General features: G+C 50.3%; 1 protein-coding gene across 4 annotated transcripts in view; it reads right to left on the bottom strand.

Moving 5' to 3' along the window:
• Positions 1-14272, bottom strand: part of SGSM1 (small G protein signaling modulator 1) — an 86208-nt gene extending 71936 nt beyond the window's left edge. For all 4 annotated transcript variants that reach the window (XM_032883255.1, XM_032883257.1, XM_032883256.1 and 1 more), the window contains exons 1-2: positions 14239-14272; positions 14086-14129 (exon numbers count right to left, since the gene is read on the bottom strand). In XM_032883255.1, the coding sequence (XP_032739146.1) occupies positions 14086-14129; positions 14239-14257 (63 nt within the window). In that variant the 5' untranslated portion in view covers positions 14258-14272. The remainder of the gene's footprint in view (positions 1-14085; positions 14130-14238) is intronic.
• Between the last annotated feature and the right edge of the window lie 3025 nt (positions 14273-17297).

Raw genomic sequence — 17297 nt, 5'->3', positions numbered from 1 at the left:
TCAGGCTTCAGCCCAGATATCACCTCCTCCTCTTGGGAGCCTTCCTGGACTCTCCATACCCAAGCAGGGATAAATGTACCTCTCCCATGTTCTGCTAACACCTGCCTTCCCAGCACCTATCACATGAGACAAAGCTGTCCCTGATTCACTCATCATTTATGGAGCACTTCCTATGAGTTTGGTACAAGGTGACAAGCAGATAGAAGCCCTGTCCTCTTGGAGGTGACAGTGCACCAAGATAGACATTAACCAAATCCAACAAATGGGGAGATTACAACAAAAAGTGAGGCCAGTTCTCTGCAGCCAAAGAATGTGGTTCCATGAGAACAAATAACAAAGAAACCTGACCTGGTGAGGTAGGTCAAGAAGTCAGGGAAGACTTCCTGGAGGAGGTATAAAGTATAAACTAAAGATCTAAAGTATAAACAGAACTGAACTCTCTGGTCTGTGGTTTCTCCAACTCTAAAGCAAAGGGGAAAAAAAGCTTTCCCCTGCAACCGCCCCCACAGAGCCACCATGGAGCTCAAAGGAAGGAACAGATGTAAGGACAGTGTGGCGGGGAAAAGCACTACACGGAAATAGCCGGCGGCTTTTTATTTTTTAATTTGTTATAGGTGGGGCGCCCAGGAGGTGAGCTGGGAGAGGCTAGAACAGGGCTGCAAGCTGTGACTCTTTCCACTGTGTGGCCCTACCTTCCTTTCCTGCCAAATCCTGTCCTTTCCTCTTCCTGCACCCAGCTCCACCAGTCACAGGTGCCGTTCCTTCTTTGTGACTCACCATTCCCAGGCCCCACCTTTGCTTTGTGCCGCCCCTCTACCTGATATCCCCACCCACTCCTATCTCCATCTCCAGCTCTGGAGAAGCCACCCCGTCCTCCAGAACTCACTGAGGTGCCCTTCTCCTCAGTGAGTTCTGGAGGATGGGGACCCCCCTGAGACCCCCCCAGAATTGATGTGATTCCTCCCTCTTCTAAGCTCTTATGGTCAGCTAGGAGCACTGGGTTCTCCAGGCAAACTTCCAGAATTCACACCCCAGCTCTTGCACACATGATCTTGGGCGAATTGTGTCCCTTCTCTGAACCTCAGCATTCCCACCAGTAAAATAGGTCTCAGCTATTTGCCTCACAGGCATAAGATAATACATCGAAAGTATTTAACAGGGTGGCAGCCCCAGAGTAAGTGCTTCAGATACTGATCAGATATTTACTGAGCCTGGCACCATGCTTGGGGACATTATTTCATTTACTCCTCAGGGCAATTAGGTGAGATGGGTATGAGGACTCCATTTCACAGATAAGGAAACTGAGTCTTGGTGAAGTTAAATACTTGTCCAAGAGCACATGGCTTTTGAATGGCAGAGTGGGGACTCGAACCTAAGACTAACTGTCCTCGCACTGAGCCTGGCACACAGTAGGTTCATTTATTCATTCAACACGATGGGTGCATCCCACAAGCCAGGTGGGTGTTTCACATCCATGAACCCAAAGATTCACAACAAGCATGCAATGTGGGTGTCACTGTTGTTATTCTATTTTCCCAATGAGGCAGGTGACCTAGGAGGGACAGAGACCATCTGGCCCAAGAAGAGGTTGGGATTTGAATCAAGGTCTCCTGCTCCAAAGTTCCAGGTGGCCAGTGCACCTGCTCCCTCGGCCCTGTACAGCCAAGTGTCATAGTCATGGCCAACTGCTACCCACGTCCCAGTCCTAGGGCACCAGCCGGCTCCACCTCTGTCCTGCCATGACCTTTCATCCCTGACCTCCTCCAGGTATGCCCAGCGCCTCACGGCTCCCTCTCCCTGCTGCACATCGGCTTCCAAAGGAGAATCATGATCACAAAGGGAAAACGTCCAACCTGAAATGCTTATTACTGAATGAAAGAAGCCAATGTGAAAAAGGCTACATGCTGTACAATTCTAGCTGCCGGACATTCTGGAAAGAGCAACCCTATGGAGACGGTAAAAAGATCAGTGGTTGCCAGGGGTTGGAGGGAGGGACGGATGAATAGGCAAAGCACAGAGGATTTTTAGGGCAGATAAAGAGATGTATAGGAAATCTCTGTACTCTCTGTTCAATTTCCACTGTGAACCTAATCTGCTGTTAAAAAAATAAAGTCTACTGAGGGTTGCTGGGGGGGAGGGGGGTTGGGAGAAGGGGGGTGGGGTTATGGACACTGGGGAGGGTATGTGCTCTGGTGAGTGCTGTGAAGTGTGTAAACCTGGCGATTCACAGACCTGTAACCCTGGGGATAAAAATATATTATATATTTATAAAAAATAAAAAAAAACCCACTAGCTCTAAATAAATAAATAAATAAATAAATAAAGTCTATTAAAAAAAAAAAAACAAGAAGAAGAAGAAAGGAAAAAGGAAATATCCTTCCTGTACTCTGGGGCTAGTACAGGATGTCAGCATGTGTGCCGTGCTGTGGCACACGGGCGAACTGCCTCCTCCCAGACGGGGTCCTCCACGCCCTCAGACCATCATGGCCTGCACTGGGCTGGGGTCTTCTCAGACAAGGGGTCTGCAGGGGTCTGGCACTCAGCAGGAGTGCAGCAGCCGCTGGTGGATGGATGGATCAGAGCTTCCTCTCCTGGAGGAATTCCAGAGAGATCTGCCCCGCCCTCCAATCCACACACTTCCACCCCACCCTCCACATCCACACAGATGGAAGATGAAAGCCAAGACACAGGACGGTCCTTCTGCAGCCCCATCTGTGCGGTGGGAGAGAGCAGGGGACCAGGGAGGGGTTTCCCGTAAGTGATGTCGCCACGGCACGTGGATTTCGGAGGGCTAGAAAAGTCCTCCCTCCCGCACTTCCTTGTTGACCTGCCCTAAACGTGGCTGTGGGCCTTGCAAGCAAAAAGCAAAAGCCTTTCTCTTTCACTGGGCAGCTGCTAGGCTGGTCCCAGTTAATGGTTTACTAGGATGCTATAAACAGGCACCACGTATCCTTCCCTCATGGTATAGGGACGCGCCAACCTGCTCTGACCTGGAAGCTTGGCATTCTGGACACTGAGGATGGGTTTCCCACACACAGGCCTCCCCTCGCAGCCCTGCACGGGTGTTCAGACACCCCCTGACAAGGAGGTCCACCCGCCCCTGCTGCCATGCCTGGCATCTATCTGGAGGCATCTTGGCAAAGAGTTCCTTCCAGCTCTACTCCCACACACGGCCACTCAGGGAGATGATGGAGCTGTGCAGAGTCAATCCCCTGCCGCCCCTCCACTCCCAGAGGAAACGGCCTGTGTGTCTCACATTCCCAGCTCACCCCCTGGAGACCAGCCAGCATTCTCCTGGGGGCTCTGCCTGCTGCGGGAGGCGCCTCCCCTGACAACGCGCCTCGCTTCCACAGACCCATGGGCCTCGTGGATGAGGAAGGCACACATAGAGTCTGGAGCAGCCTCGATTCTCTTTGGGGCTCTGAGCAGCTGCAGGAAAGAAGAGCCGGAATTCCCAGAAGGTTGCTTCAAACATGCACAGGGCGCACCAGGAAACACACAAACTGCCTCTAGCCTAGCTTAGGATGGAAAGCAGTCCAGGATCACATCCAAGGGCTGAGTTAGGACGTTGGCTTTGCCCCTTCACCAGCTGTGTGACCTTGGGTAGGTCATTTCACTTCCTCCACGCTTCCATGTACCCACCTGTAAAGGGAGATAATAAACTGGACCTACCCTCCTGAGATGTTTTAAGGATTAACTGTGTTAATGGATGTAAAGCACTTAGCACAATGTCTAGGGCACAAAGGAACTTTCTGGAAATGCTCTAAGCCTGTGTTGTCCGAAGCGGGATCTCTAGCCACATGGGGCTGTTGTGCACTTGAAACTCGGCTAATGCGACTGAACAACAGGATTTTTTATTTAATTGAGTTTTACTTAAATGTAAGGAGGCATATGGGACTAGTGGCTCTCATTGGACAGTACAGGTCCGGAACACAGCAGGTGCCCAATAAATGCTAATTATGATTATTAGTAGGGGTGGTTGTGATTGGAGGGCTCACTGAGAGATTAGGGAGGATTTCATTTCTGAGTGAGTGAGCCGAGGTCGGGTAAACTATGTTCCTCTTCACATCCCAGCATCTTGCCAGGTGGTTCTAAACCATTTTGGATTTGGGGGGCGGTGGACTCCTTAGAGGTACTGAGGATACGGTCTTCCTACAGCAAGTACAACTTCAGGGCTGTGCACAATGCTGGAGTAGAATCTGATTCCACAGACACCCAGCACCCAGTAGGCCCTCAAGTAGCACTTTCAGGAGGACTGGGGCAACCTCTGTACTTCAGGGCTGGGCTCCAGATGCCGGCACCCTCATCCTGTCCAGGTGGACATGTGTGGCTTTTCTGCCTGGTTCCCATGTCCCTGTCTGGTCACTTTACCCTGACACTCCCCGGGATCCCCTCTCTCACTCTCACTGGTCTGAAGCCACAACACACCGTCCCTCTAGGCCCGACCTAGCAGACCAATGCACCCAACAGCAATTGATGCAAAAGGTACATGTGACCCAGCTGGTCCGATGAGACCTAATCCTAAAACTTCCCAGAGAACCACAGGGAAGAGGAAGCTCTCTGCCTGCTGATGCCAAGCTGGCAGGTTGTATCCTGAGAGCTGCTGGGGCAACGCTTTCCCTCCCCACGCAGACAGGCAAGGCAGAAAGCCAGCACAGAGACATGAAAACAGACAGGGTCCTGATGACATCATCGGAACCCCTGGATAGAGCCGTACCTGAAGCTGGATGGACTCCAAATTCCCAAACGTCTGAACCAATGAATTGATTTTTTTTTTTTTAGCTTCTCTTTTCCTTTTGGTTTTATGTTTATATATGTATTTATTGTTCTAGCTGGTTTTGTTAGCAAGTTATTACTCAAATTGAAATGGGTACAGCTAGCTAAAAATTCCCTGCTATGCTGCTTCTCAGTTGTGTGACTTTGGTCCAGTTTTAATTTTTTTAGACTATTTACTTATTTATTTATTTGAGAGAAAAAGAGGGAGAGCAACAAATAAAGGGTAAGACCAGAAAGGAGATGAGAGAAACAGACTTTCTGCGGAGCAAGGAGCCCGACATGGGGCTCAATCCTGGAATCCTGAGATCATGACCTGAGCCGTAGGTAAACTCATAACTGACTGAGCCACCCAGGCGCCCCACCTCGGTCCAGTTTGTTAACCTCTCTCAGCTTCAATTTCCCTCATCAGTAGAGCTGCTATTTGTACCTAGTCTAAAGGAAGCTTGCTTGATGCATTAAATGAGATCAAACAAAGCAATTTAGAACAGCATTTAATAAATGGTGGTTGTAAAGATATCTTTATGTCTAAAAAAGGGGGGGCAAAAAATGCATGATAGTTGCTGTAATTCTAGCTTACTAATTAAATGTTATTTACTAACTAATAAAAATTAAAGGAGAATCCATTCAACGTCCCAGGTATCACCACGTCTCTTCACTCTTGGGGCTTCTGTTATTTGATTCTTAAATGGGGACTCATGGCTAAAGGAACTGTTACTGCCCTTTATAAACCTGAGTTCCTTCAAGGTACGCCAAAGACAAAGCACAAGAATCTATTCATGTCTTGTCTTTCTGTATGACTGAAAGAAAAATACGCTGCCTCCCATTGGAGTTCAGCACTCTTAGCTGCTCAGAGCTAAGAGTGGGCTCAGAGCAGCCAAGTGGTGGGGCCAGCAGGCTGATGAGGGGGTCAGACCTTCCTTGGCTGAGGGATCACCTCCATGAGGCCAAGGAGCCACCAGACCTAGAGGGAAGATCCCACTGCCCGCCTCAGGATGGCGAGGCAGCCAGGCAAGACTCAGCCTTCCTGGCCCCCCTTCAAGGGCTCATTCCTCCAGACTCCCATGAAATAACCTCTCCCCAGCCTGTGGCTGCTGCACCCCCCAGCCCAGGGCTTACCCACAGAGAGCCAGATCCCATGCCGAGAACATCTGCAAGTTCAGATGTGTCTGACCAGAAAGGGCAGCACAATGTCCCTCTGCAACTGAGTTCTGTCTTACTCTTAAATGGGTGAGCCAAGCCGTATGCCAGGGCCCTTCATGAATACTGATGAATGCCCTGAAATGATGGCATAATAGCAGTGGTGTGTGGTACAGGGTACGCTTGCCATGTGATGCCCAAGGACGCCGGAGCCAGAGAGGTTCATGCATCCGCTAAATGACAGGGCCAGAACTTTAACTCAAAGTGGTCCAGTTCCAAAGCTTGGACCTTTCCCCAGTTCCACATACTCAGGGTATCTCCTAACCATAAGTAGGTCATCGGTTTCAGCTCTGGAGTAATGCAGAGCAGGGTTCTAGGGCCAGAACCCCATGCTGTACTACTGACAATGTCTGTGATCTTTGGCAATTTACTTGCCATCTCTGTGTGTCAATATCCTTATCTTTAAGGGACAGCCTTTTTTCCACTTCATGTGGTGGCATCAGGACAATGGAACAAGGTCATCTATATAAAATGCCCAGTAAATGCTGCTTAAGAAACAAATAAAAAAAAATCTTTATCCCATTAGAATGCCTTTCATTGACCCTTGTTTTCCCTGAGTGGAATGAAGGCTCCTGAATAGTTTCATCAGCTACTGAGTTTTTAATAGGTCTTAAGTATAGGCTTGGCAACTTCGGAGTTGACAAAATGCAGGGAGACTTGGCTCTCGGAAAGAGATGCTGGCCAAATTTGATGGCTCAAGGTTCTTAGAATCCTGGGGCTGTCCAACCTTGTCTACTTAGAAAGCAGAATGACACAGGGAGAAGGGACCCGTTCGAAGGCCACAGATGCTTAGGGACAGAGTTGGGACAGGGCTCCGGTGTTCTCCCTTCCCGTCCTGGGGTCTGCAGGCCCATCAGGGTGACAAAAATGCCCTTTCCTACCTGCCAACCAGCAACAGAGGTGACCAGCCTCTCCCGGAGCCCCTCATGAGGTCACTGCAAGGGAGACCCAGCCAGACCGTGCAGGAGACATAACCAAGCTGTAAGCCCTCTGTCACCCTCGTCACATCCGACCATGGTGCTGAAACCCAGGCCCTGCACCAGCAGGAGCTCCAGGAAGCCACACTGCCAGAGCCCTGAAAAAAGCATCAAACGCACGGCACGGCTGTGGCTGCATGATTCATGAGGAGAAACCCTGCCATCTTAAGCCTGGAAACACGATACATGCGAACTGATCTGAGTCAACCCTATAAGCATCAGAAAGCCCAAAAATATCTGCACCCAGTTTTCCTGCATCTATGCGACTGGCAAGCATTTCTGGAACCCCTTCTTGGCTGGTGGGGGAGCTGGGCAGAGTTGGGGGGCTCTGGTTTCTAGCCTGAGTATTGAAAGCTCAGAAAAGAACAAGATGTTTCCTCTCTTGCTTAATGACCTTGTGCCCCCACTCGTCCCCCGCATTTATCACTAGCCTATAGCCTGAGCAGTCTACAACAGGGGTGAATTCCTATTCCCCCCACCCCTCGTTCAAAATCCTCCCATGGCTGCTATCTCATGTCTGAGGGCCATAAGACCCTGCAGGAGCAGCCTCCTGTTCTCTCTTTGACCTCATCTCCTCCTCCACTCTGTTCACTCCACTCCAGGCTCCTTGGCCTCCTCACCCTTCACTGCTCCTGACTCTGCACCTTTGCATATGCTGTTCCCTCTGTCAAGAACACCCTTCCTGCAGATGTCAGTAGGGTTCTCTCCTTCCCTTGAGGTCCTTGCTCAAATGTCATTATATCAGAGAGGCCATCCCTGACCACCTCCTCTGGAGAGCCCTTCTCCCTCCTCTCCACTCCCTTTCCAGCTTTATTTTCCTCACAGTACTTGTGGCTTCTAATACAGGCATACTTTGCTTTATTGTGCTTTGCAGACACTACTTTTTTCTTTTTCTTTTTCCTTTTTTTTTTTTTTTTAGCAAATTGAAGGTTTTTTAGCAATCCTGCATCGAACAAGTCTATATCAGCCCCATTTTCCCAACAACATTTGCTCACTTCCTGTCTCCGCGTCACACTCTGGTAATTCTAACAGTATTTCCAAGCTTCTCTTTATTATTATATTTATCACAGTGATCTGTGATCAGTGATGATGACTCACTGAAAACTCAGATCATGGTTAGCAATTTTTTAGCAGTAAAATGTTTTTTTGTGGGGGGAAGCCTGTATCTCCTACTTAAAATGTATACAATATGGGGTGCCTGGGTGGCTCAGTCAGGTAAGCATCTGCCTTCTGCTCAGGTTGTGATCCCGGAGTCCCAGGATCAAGTCCCACATGGGGCTCCCTGCTCCATGGGGAGTCTGCTTCTCTCTCTGCCCCTCACCCCACTCTCCTCCCCCCTCTCTCTCAAATAAATAGATAAAATCTTTTAAAAAATGTATATCGGGGTTTTGTACGTAGCAGAGCAGCTCCCTCGCTGTGATCTCTTGAAAGTCAGCCCTCGACACCAGGGTTTGTAAAAAAAAAAAAAAAAAAAAAAAAAAAAGTATACAATATATTTAAAGTGTATACAATGTATATAATAAGATAAAATATAATTTATATAATAACATAACAGTATTTCTAAGTTAAGATATATACATTGGTTTTTTTGAGACACAATTCTTTTGTACCCTTAATTGACTACAGCATAGTATAAACATAACTTTTATATGCACTGAAAAACCAAAAAATTCCTTTGACTCAATTGATCACAATATTTGCTTTCTCCTGGTGGCCTGGAATAGAATCCAAAACATCTCCAAGGTGTGCCTGCATATTTTTATTGTTTATCTATCTGTCCCCCAACTGAACCATATGCTTCATGACAGCATGTGAGCAAGGATGCTGCTTTGCTCCTTCTCTACAGTTCCTAGAGTGGTACCTGGTATATAGTTGATGCTCAATAAATATTTGTGGAAGAAAGGAAGAAGTAAAGAAGGAAGGGATGGAAGAAGGGGCAGGGAGAGAAGAGGTGGGGAGAGAAAGAGAGAGGAAGGAAGGAGAAAGTTTTCTTCCAAGAAGTGGCAAAAGGCTCCCTCCTGGCCCCTGTTATCAGCTGACACTTTCTGAAGTCCAAGTCCAACCAGACCCTCCCTGCTCCCAAGTCTTCTCTAGCTCCACACTATCTGATGGAGCAAATGCTGCAGCCTGGCAATTCACAGCCCCGAACAAGCTGCATCAAATGGACCTGTCCTGCCTCATCTCTTCCCCTACACTCATCTGACCCTAAGCCATGTTTCCCGGGACTCGACAAACCTCTGTGAAGCCACCCTTCAGAGCCAGACAAAGAAGGTTTTGAATCCTAGCTTCTCCATGGGCTGGCTGTGCAACCTTAAAGGGGGCTGCTTAACCTCTCTGTGCCTCCAGCTCTTCCTTTATCAAGCAGATAATTATTCTTCCTCACAGGGCTGTCGTGGAGCGTGAAGGAGGGAACGTTTGGGGGTGCACTCAGCACATGGTCTGCACAGAAGTTTCTCAATCACAACCACAGTGCCATTCTGGGCTGGACACATCTTCGTGGTGGGGAGGCTATCCTGGGCACTGCGGGAAGCTGAGCAGCATTCCTGGACTCTCCCCACTAGATGCCAGCAGGACCCCCAGTTTTGACAACCAGAAATGGTTCCAGACATTAGCAAATGTCCCCTGGGGTAGGACTGGCGGATCCAGCAATACATACTTACACTAAAAAAAAAAAAAAAAAAAAAAAGTATTTACTGTGTATGGGGAATTCAAATTTAACTGTATGACCCATATGTTATCTGACAACCCTACCCGGGGGGAGGAGGGCAAGTTGTCACGCCTCTTTCATTGAGCACCCCTGGATTAAAGTGGAAGCACCATGGGGGTCTTAGTAGAAACATGGGTTGATTCTCTCACTTTCCTCCAATCTTTTAGGATGTGATGCCCTCCTCCCCCATCCCATTACCCCCCAGAGGAGGGCTGGGAGGCATAGCTCCCCAAACTCAGCCACTGTGACAAGGGCTCCCCATGGCAGCTCTCACACCAGACCCAGTTGGCAGAGGTACATGGAGCCTCCTCTCAAGCACCTGACTCGTAACCCCTGTCTCCTCCCAGGGTCTCTCCTCCTGCCCTCCAGCAGCAGCCTTCTCCCTTCCAATTAAGAGGCCTCCCAGGCCCAGCACCAGGCAAGAAAACAAGGCAGTTAGTCACTTTGCTTCCCTTATCAACTCCTCGGTCACGTGGCTGGCTCCTTTACTGGCAGTTGTCATGGCAACGAGAAGCCAGTCCCCACAGCTCTGGGAACCAAAACAAAATTAAGGGGTGGAGGCGGGAGAGGAAAGGAGGGGAGGGTGAAACAAGCAAGGAAGGAGCCAGGATGGAGCTGGTTGGGTTTAACTGGAGGAAATTGTGCCCGTGCCGAGGCCACCCTGTCTCCAGTTTTCCCTTGGCAACATTGGGGAGACAGAGAAAAATTAAGATGCCTGCCCAGAAGCAGCACAGCCTAACGGAGTGGGCGTTTCCACGTGGCTTATCCTGACAGGTGAGTAATCTTCATCCTCATAATGAATAAACTGAAACTCAGGACCCTTGTGAAGGTAAAGACAGATGTTTGTCTAAGACTATACAACCTACAAGCCGTCAAGTTTAGTTCCACCCTCTACCTCCATATAGCTCATGTCCTCCCCACTCCTCTCCTTCTGCTTTTAGGATAAGACCACAGGCCCTGCCCCTCTGCATTTGGCACCAGGCTCCTTTCCCTCTGTACTCCAGCCACTTACCCAGTCTGTTCGTCCCTCAAGTTCATGGGGCTCCCTCCAGCCACAAAGTCTTTGTATATGCCGTTCCCTCTGCCAGGAAGGGTTTTCCTCTGTGTCTTCCCACCTCCCACCTCCACCTAGAAGGTTTACTCATCCCTCATGTATCTTCTTAAACATCCCTTCCTCCAGAAAACCTTCCTGGGCCACCTGCATGAGGTTAATCACCCTGTTGTGTGTTCTTGTGGTGCCAAGCGTCTCTACTTCACGCTTTGGTGCAAAGCCTGTCATGATCCCTTGAATTACAGTCAGAATGTCTATTGGGGTCTGTCTACCATACTGGGATGTCAGCCCCAAGAGGGCAAGACTTATCTTGTTTGCTGCTGTAGCCAAAGAGCCCAGCCCGGTGTCTGGCACATAGGCGCTGCCCCAAACACACCAGAATTTAAACCCAGCTCTGGGTGAGCCCAAAGCCCCTTTCTGACCTGCTTCATGGTTACTGGGTCATACTGGCTCCCAGAGTCAGCACTGGACCGAGCTCCCAGCCCCACGGACTCTGCTGGCCTTTGCTGTTTCTGTGGCTCAGCCCAAACTTGCACACCTTATCTAAAGAAACCGATTGTTAAGCCACCTTCCAGAAAGAATGATGGGAGTTGCCTCTGGCAGACATGTGGCTCCTCTGAACCCAGAAAGATGGGGGAAAAAGGAAGAGCAGACTTGACTTCCAGATTTCTAGGCAAAAAGCTTCCCTCCACCATTCCACTGGAGACCGGCTCTCTGATATTGGGGAGAGAAGCTCCCCAAAGACGTTGTTAGAGGAAGGAAAGGAGACAGGAGGTCTGCTTTGGTGGGGCATGGACTTGTCGCCATGCCCTTGGGGGCACCCATGCTGAACAAAGACCTCACAGAAGACTTGAACTTGTCTTCTCTTTACTGGTTCTGTACCTTTGAGACATCACTTACTCTGTCTGGGCCATTTCAGCTCTGTGCGATGGAAATCATACCACCCACATGCTGAGACTCTGGAGCCATGTAGACATGGAAGGGCACATTTGGGATATGGGAGGTAAGAGACTGGCTCTGATGTCAGACAGACCTGGTGGTTTAAGTCCCTGGCTTTGGACCTTCTTGGCTGTGTTCCCTTGAGCAGCTCATACCTCCTCTCTAGGCTTGGTTTCCTTGGTCCATAAAATGTGAACAATCTCAGTCACCTCATAAAGTTACTATGTACATCGGGTATGGCACAGAGTAGCCCCCACTATATGGCAACTCTTGATTATTGAAATGACCCAAGAAAAGCAGAATTTAGAATCAGTCACCAACTTGTGACCATAACCCTTGCCTTCTGGCTGCAGGTCATGGACTGCTTGAGGCATTTTACCCAAACTTGCAAGGTTCTATCCCTGACCCCTTCAGGCACCAAGCAGGGTGCCAAGGGATCCCTCTGATCAGGTGATGGCTTCGGCCTTATGCCAGGCAGAGAGTTCATTCCAAGCCCCAAACTTGGCGGCTCCCAGGAGAGAGGATGCAAGCTCACAACTCTGGTCACCAGGGGCAAAGTATCCCCCACAGCCTGCCACTATCCCAAAGTAGACTAACATGGGTGGGATCTCTAAGAACAGTGGAACAATGCCTCTTTCTCCAGATGTGGAAACTGAGTCCTTGAGAGGGCAAAGGGACTTGGTCAGGGCACTGAGGGAGCTGCTGGCTGAGTTGGGACCAGGGCCCCAGCTGAGCACTGCCCAGAGGCACCTTCCTCCCCATCGCCATTCCAGGTGAAAATATCTGGGAAGCACAAATTGACCTAAACTAACTAGGTTTAGTTAAACAATGAACAAACAGGTTCTACAGACACCCTCCCCTGACACAGACATCAGACTATTGTAGGTCTGTGGGTTTTGTTGGAAGGATGGTCTATCCAGACAGAGCTTTCTTCAGGTCCCCACAGTGCCTCTAAGAGGGCTAAACTGAAAAGTTCTGGGCCTTTCTGAGGAATTCACATATCCTATTATGCATCCTTACTCAGAAATCATGGAGTGTACAACCAGCCCAGGAGCTAATTCTTTAAACAACGTGGGACATGCCACACACAGAGACCTATACACAGACATACGCCCATGCTTTCCAAGGAGGGAGGGACAGCAACAGGTCCCAGCATCAAGGTTGTCTTTGATGGCTGTCTACCACCATGTGGGGAGGGCCTTCTTGGTGCTTGGTGCTGACACCAAAGGCTGATACCCTCAACACACACACACACACACACACACACACACACACACAGGCAAAGGAATCAGGCCAGCCCCTGAGGTCTGCAGCCATTCCTGGTCTCAGGCTAAAGACCCAAGATAGGTGATCAGCTCAGCAGTGATGGGGTCCCAGGGTGAGGGATGTGAGGTGACATAAGAAAGGCAAGATACACACACACACACAGTTACACATACATGGTCACAGCCTCACACACATACACAGAGACTCATGCATCACACAGATACACATCATACTCACAAAAATGAATAAACAGACACATGTACACACAATACGGAGATGCACTTGGATATCTCCAGACAGATGCACAGACATTCTCAGATACACACACTCACAGCCACATATCCTCGCCCACACAGGCGTGAGTGTGCTCTACACAAACACACACACACACACACACACATTCCAAGCATCTAAATGCTTCCCAGGAACCCATGCTTATAGATTCACCCCTTGTGGGAAGTCAAGTGCTATTAGCTAAAGGCTAGACCTGGCTCCCAGCTGGCCCCAAGGAGAGAGAAGGGGCAGAAGGGCAGCTGAGCCTGGACTGATTCTGCGTGTGGGGGGTGGGGGGTAGGGGGTAGGGGGTGGGAGGGGTGGGTGAGGGGAACCCACCTGCCAAGACGCCCTGGCACATGCCCACAAATGGAGTAAGCCACTGACTAGGGACTTCCAGGGAGGGAGTCCCCTGGCTCCTGAGGGTGGCTCCAAGGACTGAGAATTGTGGGGAAGGGGAATGGGGGATTGTTATTTTCCCAAAGTGAACCTTTCCCCTTTTCCGAAGTCTGGTCCTCCTTCTGCAGCCCCATCCAGGCCCCGCACCTTCCAATATGTCCAGTCAGCCCCCCCAGGTGCTTGCCTCTTAGTGAGACCCACCCATCTGCTCCTCCACAAGAGGGGGTCCTACCCAGGCACATCCAGGTGTACCCCACACCTGGGGGGGCCCTCCCGCTGCATTCAGAGCCCCCCCAATACCTGAGGCTCCCACCCCCAAACTCACTGGCCTCCAGTCCCGCAGGAGGTAAATACCTACCCAGGTGAGCGCCACACCGGAGGTGCCGCCCCCGTTGCCAGGAGCCACCACTCCTTTAGAGACCTTCCCCAGCGTAGGGGTGCGGGGTTGCAGCAGACCCCTCCCTCAAGGTAGCGACCCCCGCCCCCGCCCTGGCACCTACCTCCTTCTTGACAGTGCGCAGCAGCCTCTGTCGCGTGTCCGCTTCTGTGGGACGAGATGGGGGACGGCCGGTCAGCCCAGAGCTGAAGGCGGAGGCCCGGGGCTGTCCTCTCGCCACCTCCCCCCGCCACCCCTGCGTCCCACGGCCGCTTACCAGGGGGGCCCGAGGCCATGGCCGCGCACGCTGCGTTCCCAGTCAAGCCGGCGGCGGAGGCTGCTCGCTGGCTCTGCTGCTGCAGCCGCGGCGGGGCGGGGCCCAGCGCCGGGTGACGTCAGGACCCGCCGCGCCGCTGCCCCGCCCCTCCAGAGAGCAGCCGCTGAGCGTCCGGGTTCCTGGCCGGAGGTTCCTCTGGGGCCAGACGCAGGCTCAGGTCCCAAGGCCAGCGCCCCGCCCTCCGCGGAAGCTCCGCCCCCCGCCCCCCAACCCCCGCGCCCGCAGCCCCAAGTCCCTCACAACCTCTATTGGGCAGGACAGGGAGGCATCCTTTATTGGAGGTCTGCTCTGTGCCAGGCTCCAGGAAGCGGTAGGAGATGGCGGGACTGTTACTGACGCTCTGAGCCTCAGGGGTTTCGCCTTTGAAATGGATATAATTTGATAACATAGGAATGATATGAGACATAAATGAGAGTAAAGATAAAGCACTTAATGGAGACCGAGGAAAAAAGGCCAGCAACCGTAAAAGATAGCTGTTGTTGTTGTTGTTGTTGTTGTTGTTGTTATTGTTGTTATTATTATTAGGAGTCTTGCAAGATATGGCCAGGCCTTAAGTGGCTCCCTCCCCCACAGACAGATTATTGGGAAAGATCGTCCCAGGACCCTAATAGGGCACCTGTGAGCCAGGACCTCCAGGGCCAGGCAGGCAATGACCTTTGGGACCAGCACTTGTTCCACCAAGCTCCTGACCGCAGCCACCCAGACTGCAACTCAGGTCTACAAACATTTATTGAGCACCTACTATGTGTCAGGTTATTGTGCTGAGGATACCAAAGTGAGCAACTCAGACAAAAGCCTGCCCTCACAGGGCTTAGAAGGCAGAAAACAAAATAAATAAGCAGATCATGCGGCATGTTGGAAGTTTCTGGAGAAAAATTACATAGGCAAAGGAGACGGGGAGGGCCCACACAGGTGCGATTTGTATTTTGAAGTAGGGTGCTTGAGGGGGCCCTCACTGAGGAGGTGACATCTGAGTAAAGAAGAGAAGGAATAGACTGTGGGGATTTCTGGAGGAAAAGCATTCTGGGCAAAGGGAACATGAAGTGCAGAGGCTTTGAGGTGGGAGTGTGCCACTGGGTGTGACAAACATCTCAGAGGCCAGTGGGGCTGGAGTGGCATGAACAAGGAGGATGGTGGAAGACCAAGGTCCTGTTATGGCCTTGAAGTCCACTTTAAAGACTTTCGTCCTGCTCTCAAGAGGCCCCACCCCACCCCGGTTTCAGAATCCCCTCTTTTCCATTTGTCAGTGTCGGAAGTCTTTGGCCACAAGCCAGAGAAGGTGGTTTTGGCTAACTTAGTGAAAAGGGAAAAACTGGAAGGATAATGGGAATACCATTATTAGCAGATGGGTGGGTCTCACTAAGGGGAGGCAAGCACTTGGGGAAATGGGTTGAAAGCAAGGCAGTTCCAGAAAGAGAAATCTTTGGGAATAGTCACCTGGTGATGAGGACAGTGTGGTCAGGGCGCCACCACTCAGGTGAAAGGAGCTATAGCTATTGGAGGTTCCTGTTCTGAAGAAGGAGCATCGACTGAGACACACACCTGCTCCTTGCTAAGGAAGGGGACTCTGAGTCACAATCCCACCCACCCACTACCTCCAATGAGAATGTGGCAAGTCCGCCGTGGGCCCAGAGAATGTGAAATGGTTGCTTGGAAGCCAAATACCCTCCCACCATATATTAGAACCATATATGGAGGACCTACTATGTGCTAGCTACTGTGTTAAGGGCTTTAGGTGTGTCTGCTTGATCTTCTTGTCTCCCTACCCCTCAACACTCATTTTTTTTTTTTTTGTATTATAAAAGAAAGCCAAGCCTAGAGAGACCTTTGTCCAACTTCATACAGCAAGGGAGCCACAGCCAGAATTACAACCTCAGGATCCAAGAGACTGATTCAGTGGTTCTTCCCCTTGACTGCACCCCTGTTAACTAGGGTACTTTAGAAAAGTAGGGTGGCTAGGCATCACTGTAGGGAGCCATTTTCCAGAGCCCACGTTTCTGCCTTCTCAGCCAAACACTAAGTCTGGGAAGTTGACCGGCGCTGCGCTGGTCCTTTCTTGAAAACCTGGAGGTTTTCTTCCAAGATATAAGAATTGGTAGTTTTTGGTTTGACAGCAGCAGGAAGTTGGGCATGGATGGTCCGCTGCAGTTGGACCACTCACCACTAGGGGCGCCATCACTTAGCATCATCTTGGGAAGTGATGGGACTCTCCCTCTGGCCAGAGCAGAAAAACTTTTCTGGGTGCCAGTTTTCCTCATGCTTCCCAGGCTATGCCTCATCCCGTGTCACTGCCCAGTGGTGCTGCAGCCAGAACCAGGTGGAAAGCCTTTTTCTCCTGCCTTGTCCCTTCTGTGCCCTCTATTGAGAAAGCTCAGCAGGGTGCTCAGTACAAATTAGAAATGCTCAGGAAGTCCTGCCTATTACTGAGGAACAATCATCAGAGGAGCAATTTGGAGCTGAGAGGCAGTACACTGATAACTGGCAGAAGGCATGACCTCACAATTCATGATATAATAACAATGATAATAACTGTAATTTAGAGCACTTAAATGTGTCTGGCACTGGGCTGTGAACTTCTCACATATTAGCTCATTTAATGCACCAAAAAACCCCATGATGTAGGTTTTTCTCATCATCTGTATTTTATCCTGAAGCTCCCAGAGAAGTTAAACAGCTTAGCCAAAGGCATGAAGCTAGAACATAGAGAGACTGGATTCAAGCCAAGGTGTTCTTAACCTACTTACTGTAGAGAGTAAGTCTAGTGAACATTGTCTTTTGTGCCCCATGTAGCATTTACTCTTCATTGCTGTGATGGTTAATTGTATGTGTCCACTTGATAATGACACGGGATGGCCAGATATTTAGTTCAGTTTTACTCTGGGTGTGTCTTTGAGGGTGTTGCTAGATGAGATTCACATTTGAGTAACGCAGATGGTCCTCCCTAGTGTGGAGAGGCCTCAGCTAACCAACCAATGACCTGAATAGAACAAAGAAGTCTG

Source organism: Lontra canadensis, unplaced genomic scaffold, assembly GCF_010015895.1.
Source record: "Lontra canadensis isolate GAN:19392208 unplaced genomic scaffold, GSC_riverotter_1.0 scaffold87, whole genome shotgun sequence".
NCBI classification, from domain to species: domain Eukaryota; kingdom Metazoa; phylum Chordata; class Mammalia; order Carnivora; family Mustelidae; genus Lontra; species Lontra canadensis.
The sequence above is the reverse complement of the archived record's forward strand: the minus strand, read 5'-3'. Positions and strand labels throughout refer to the sequence as shown.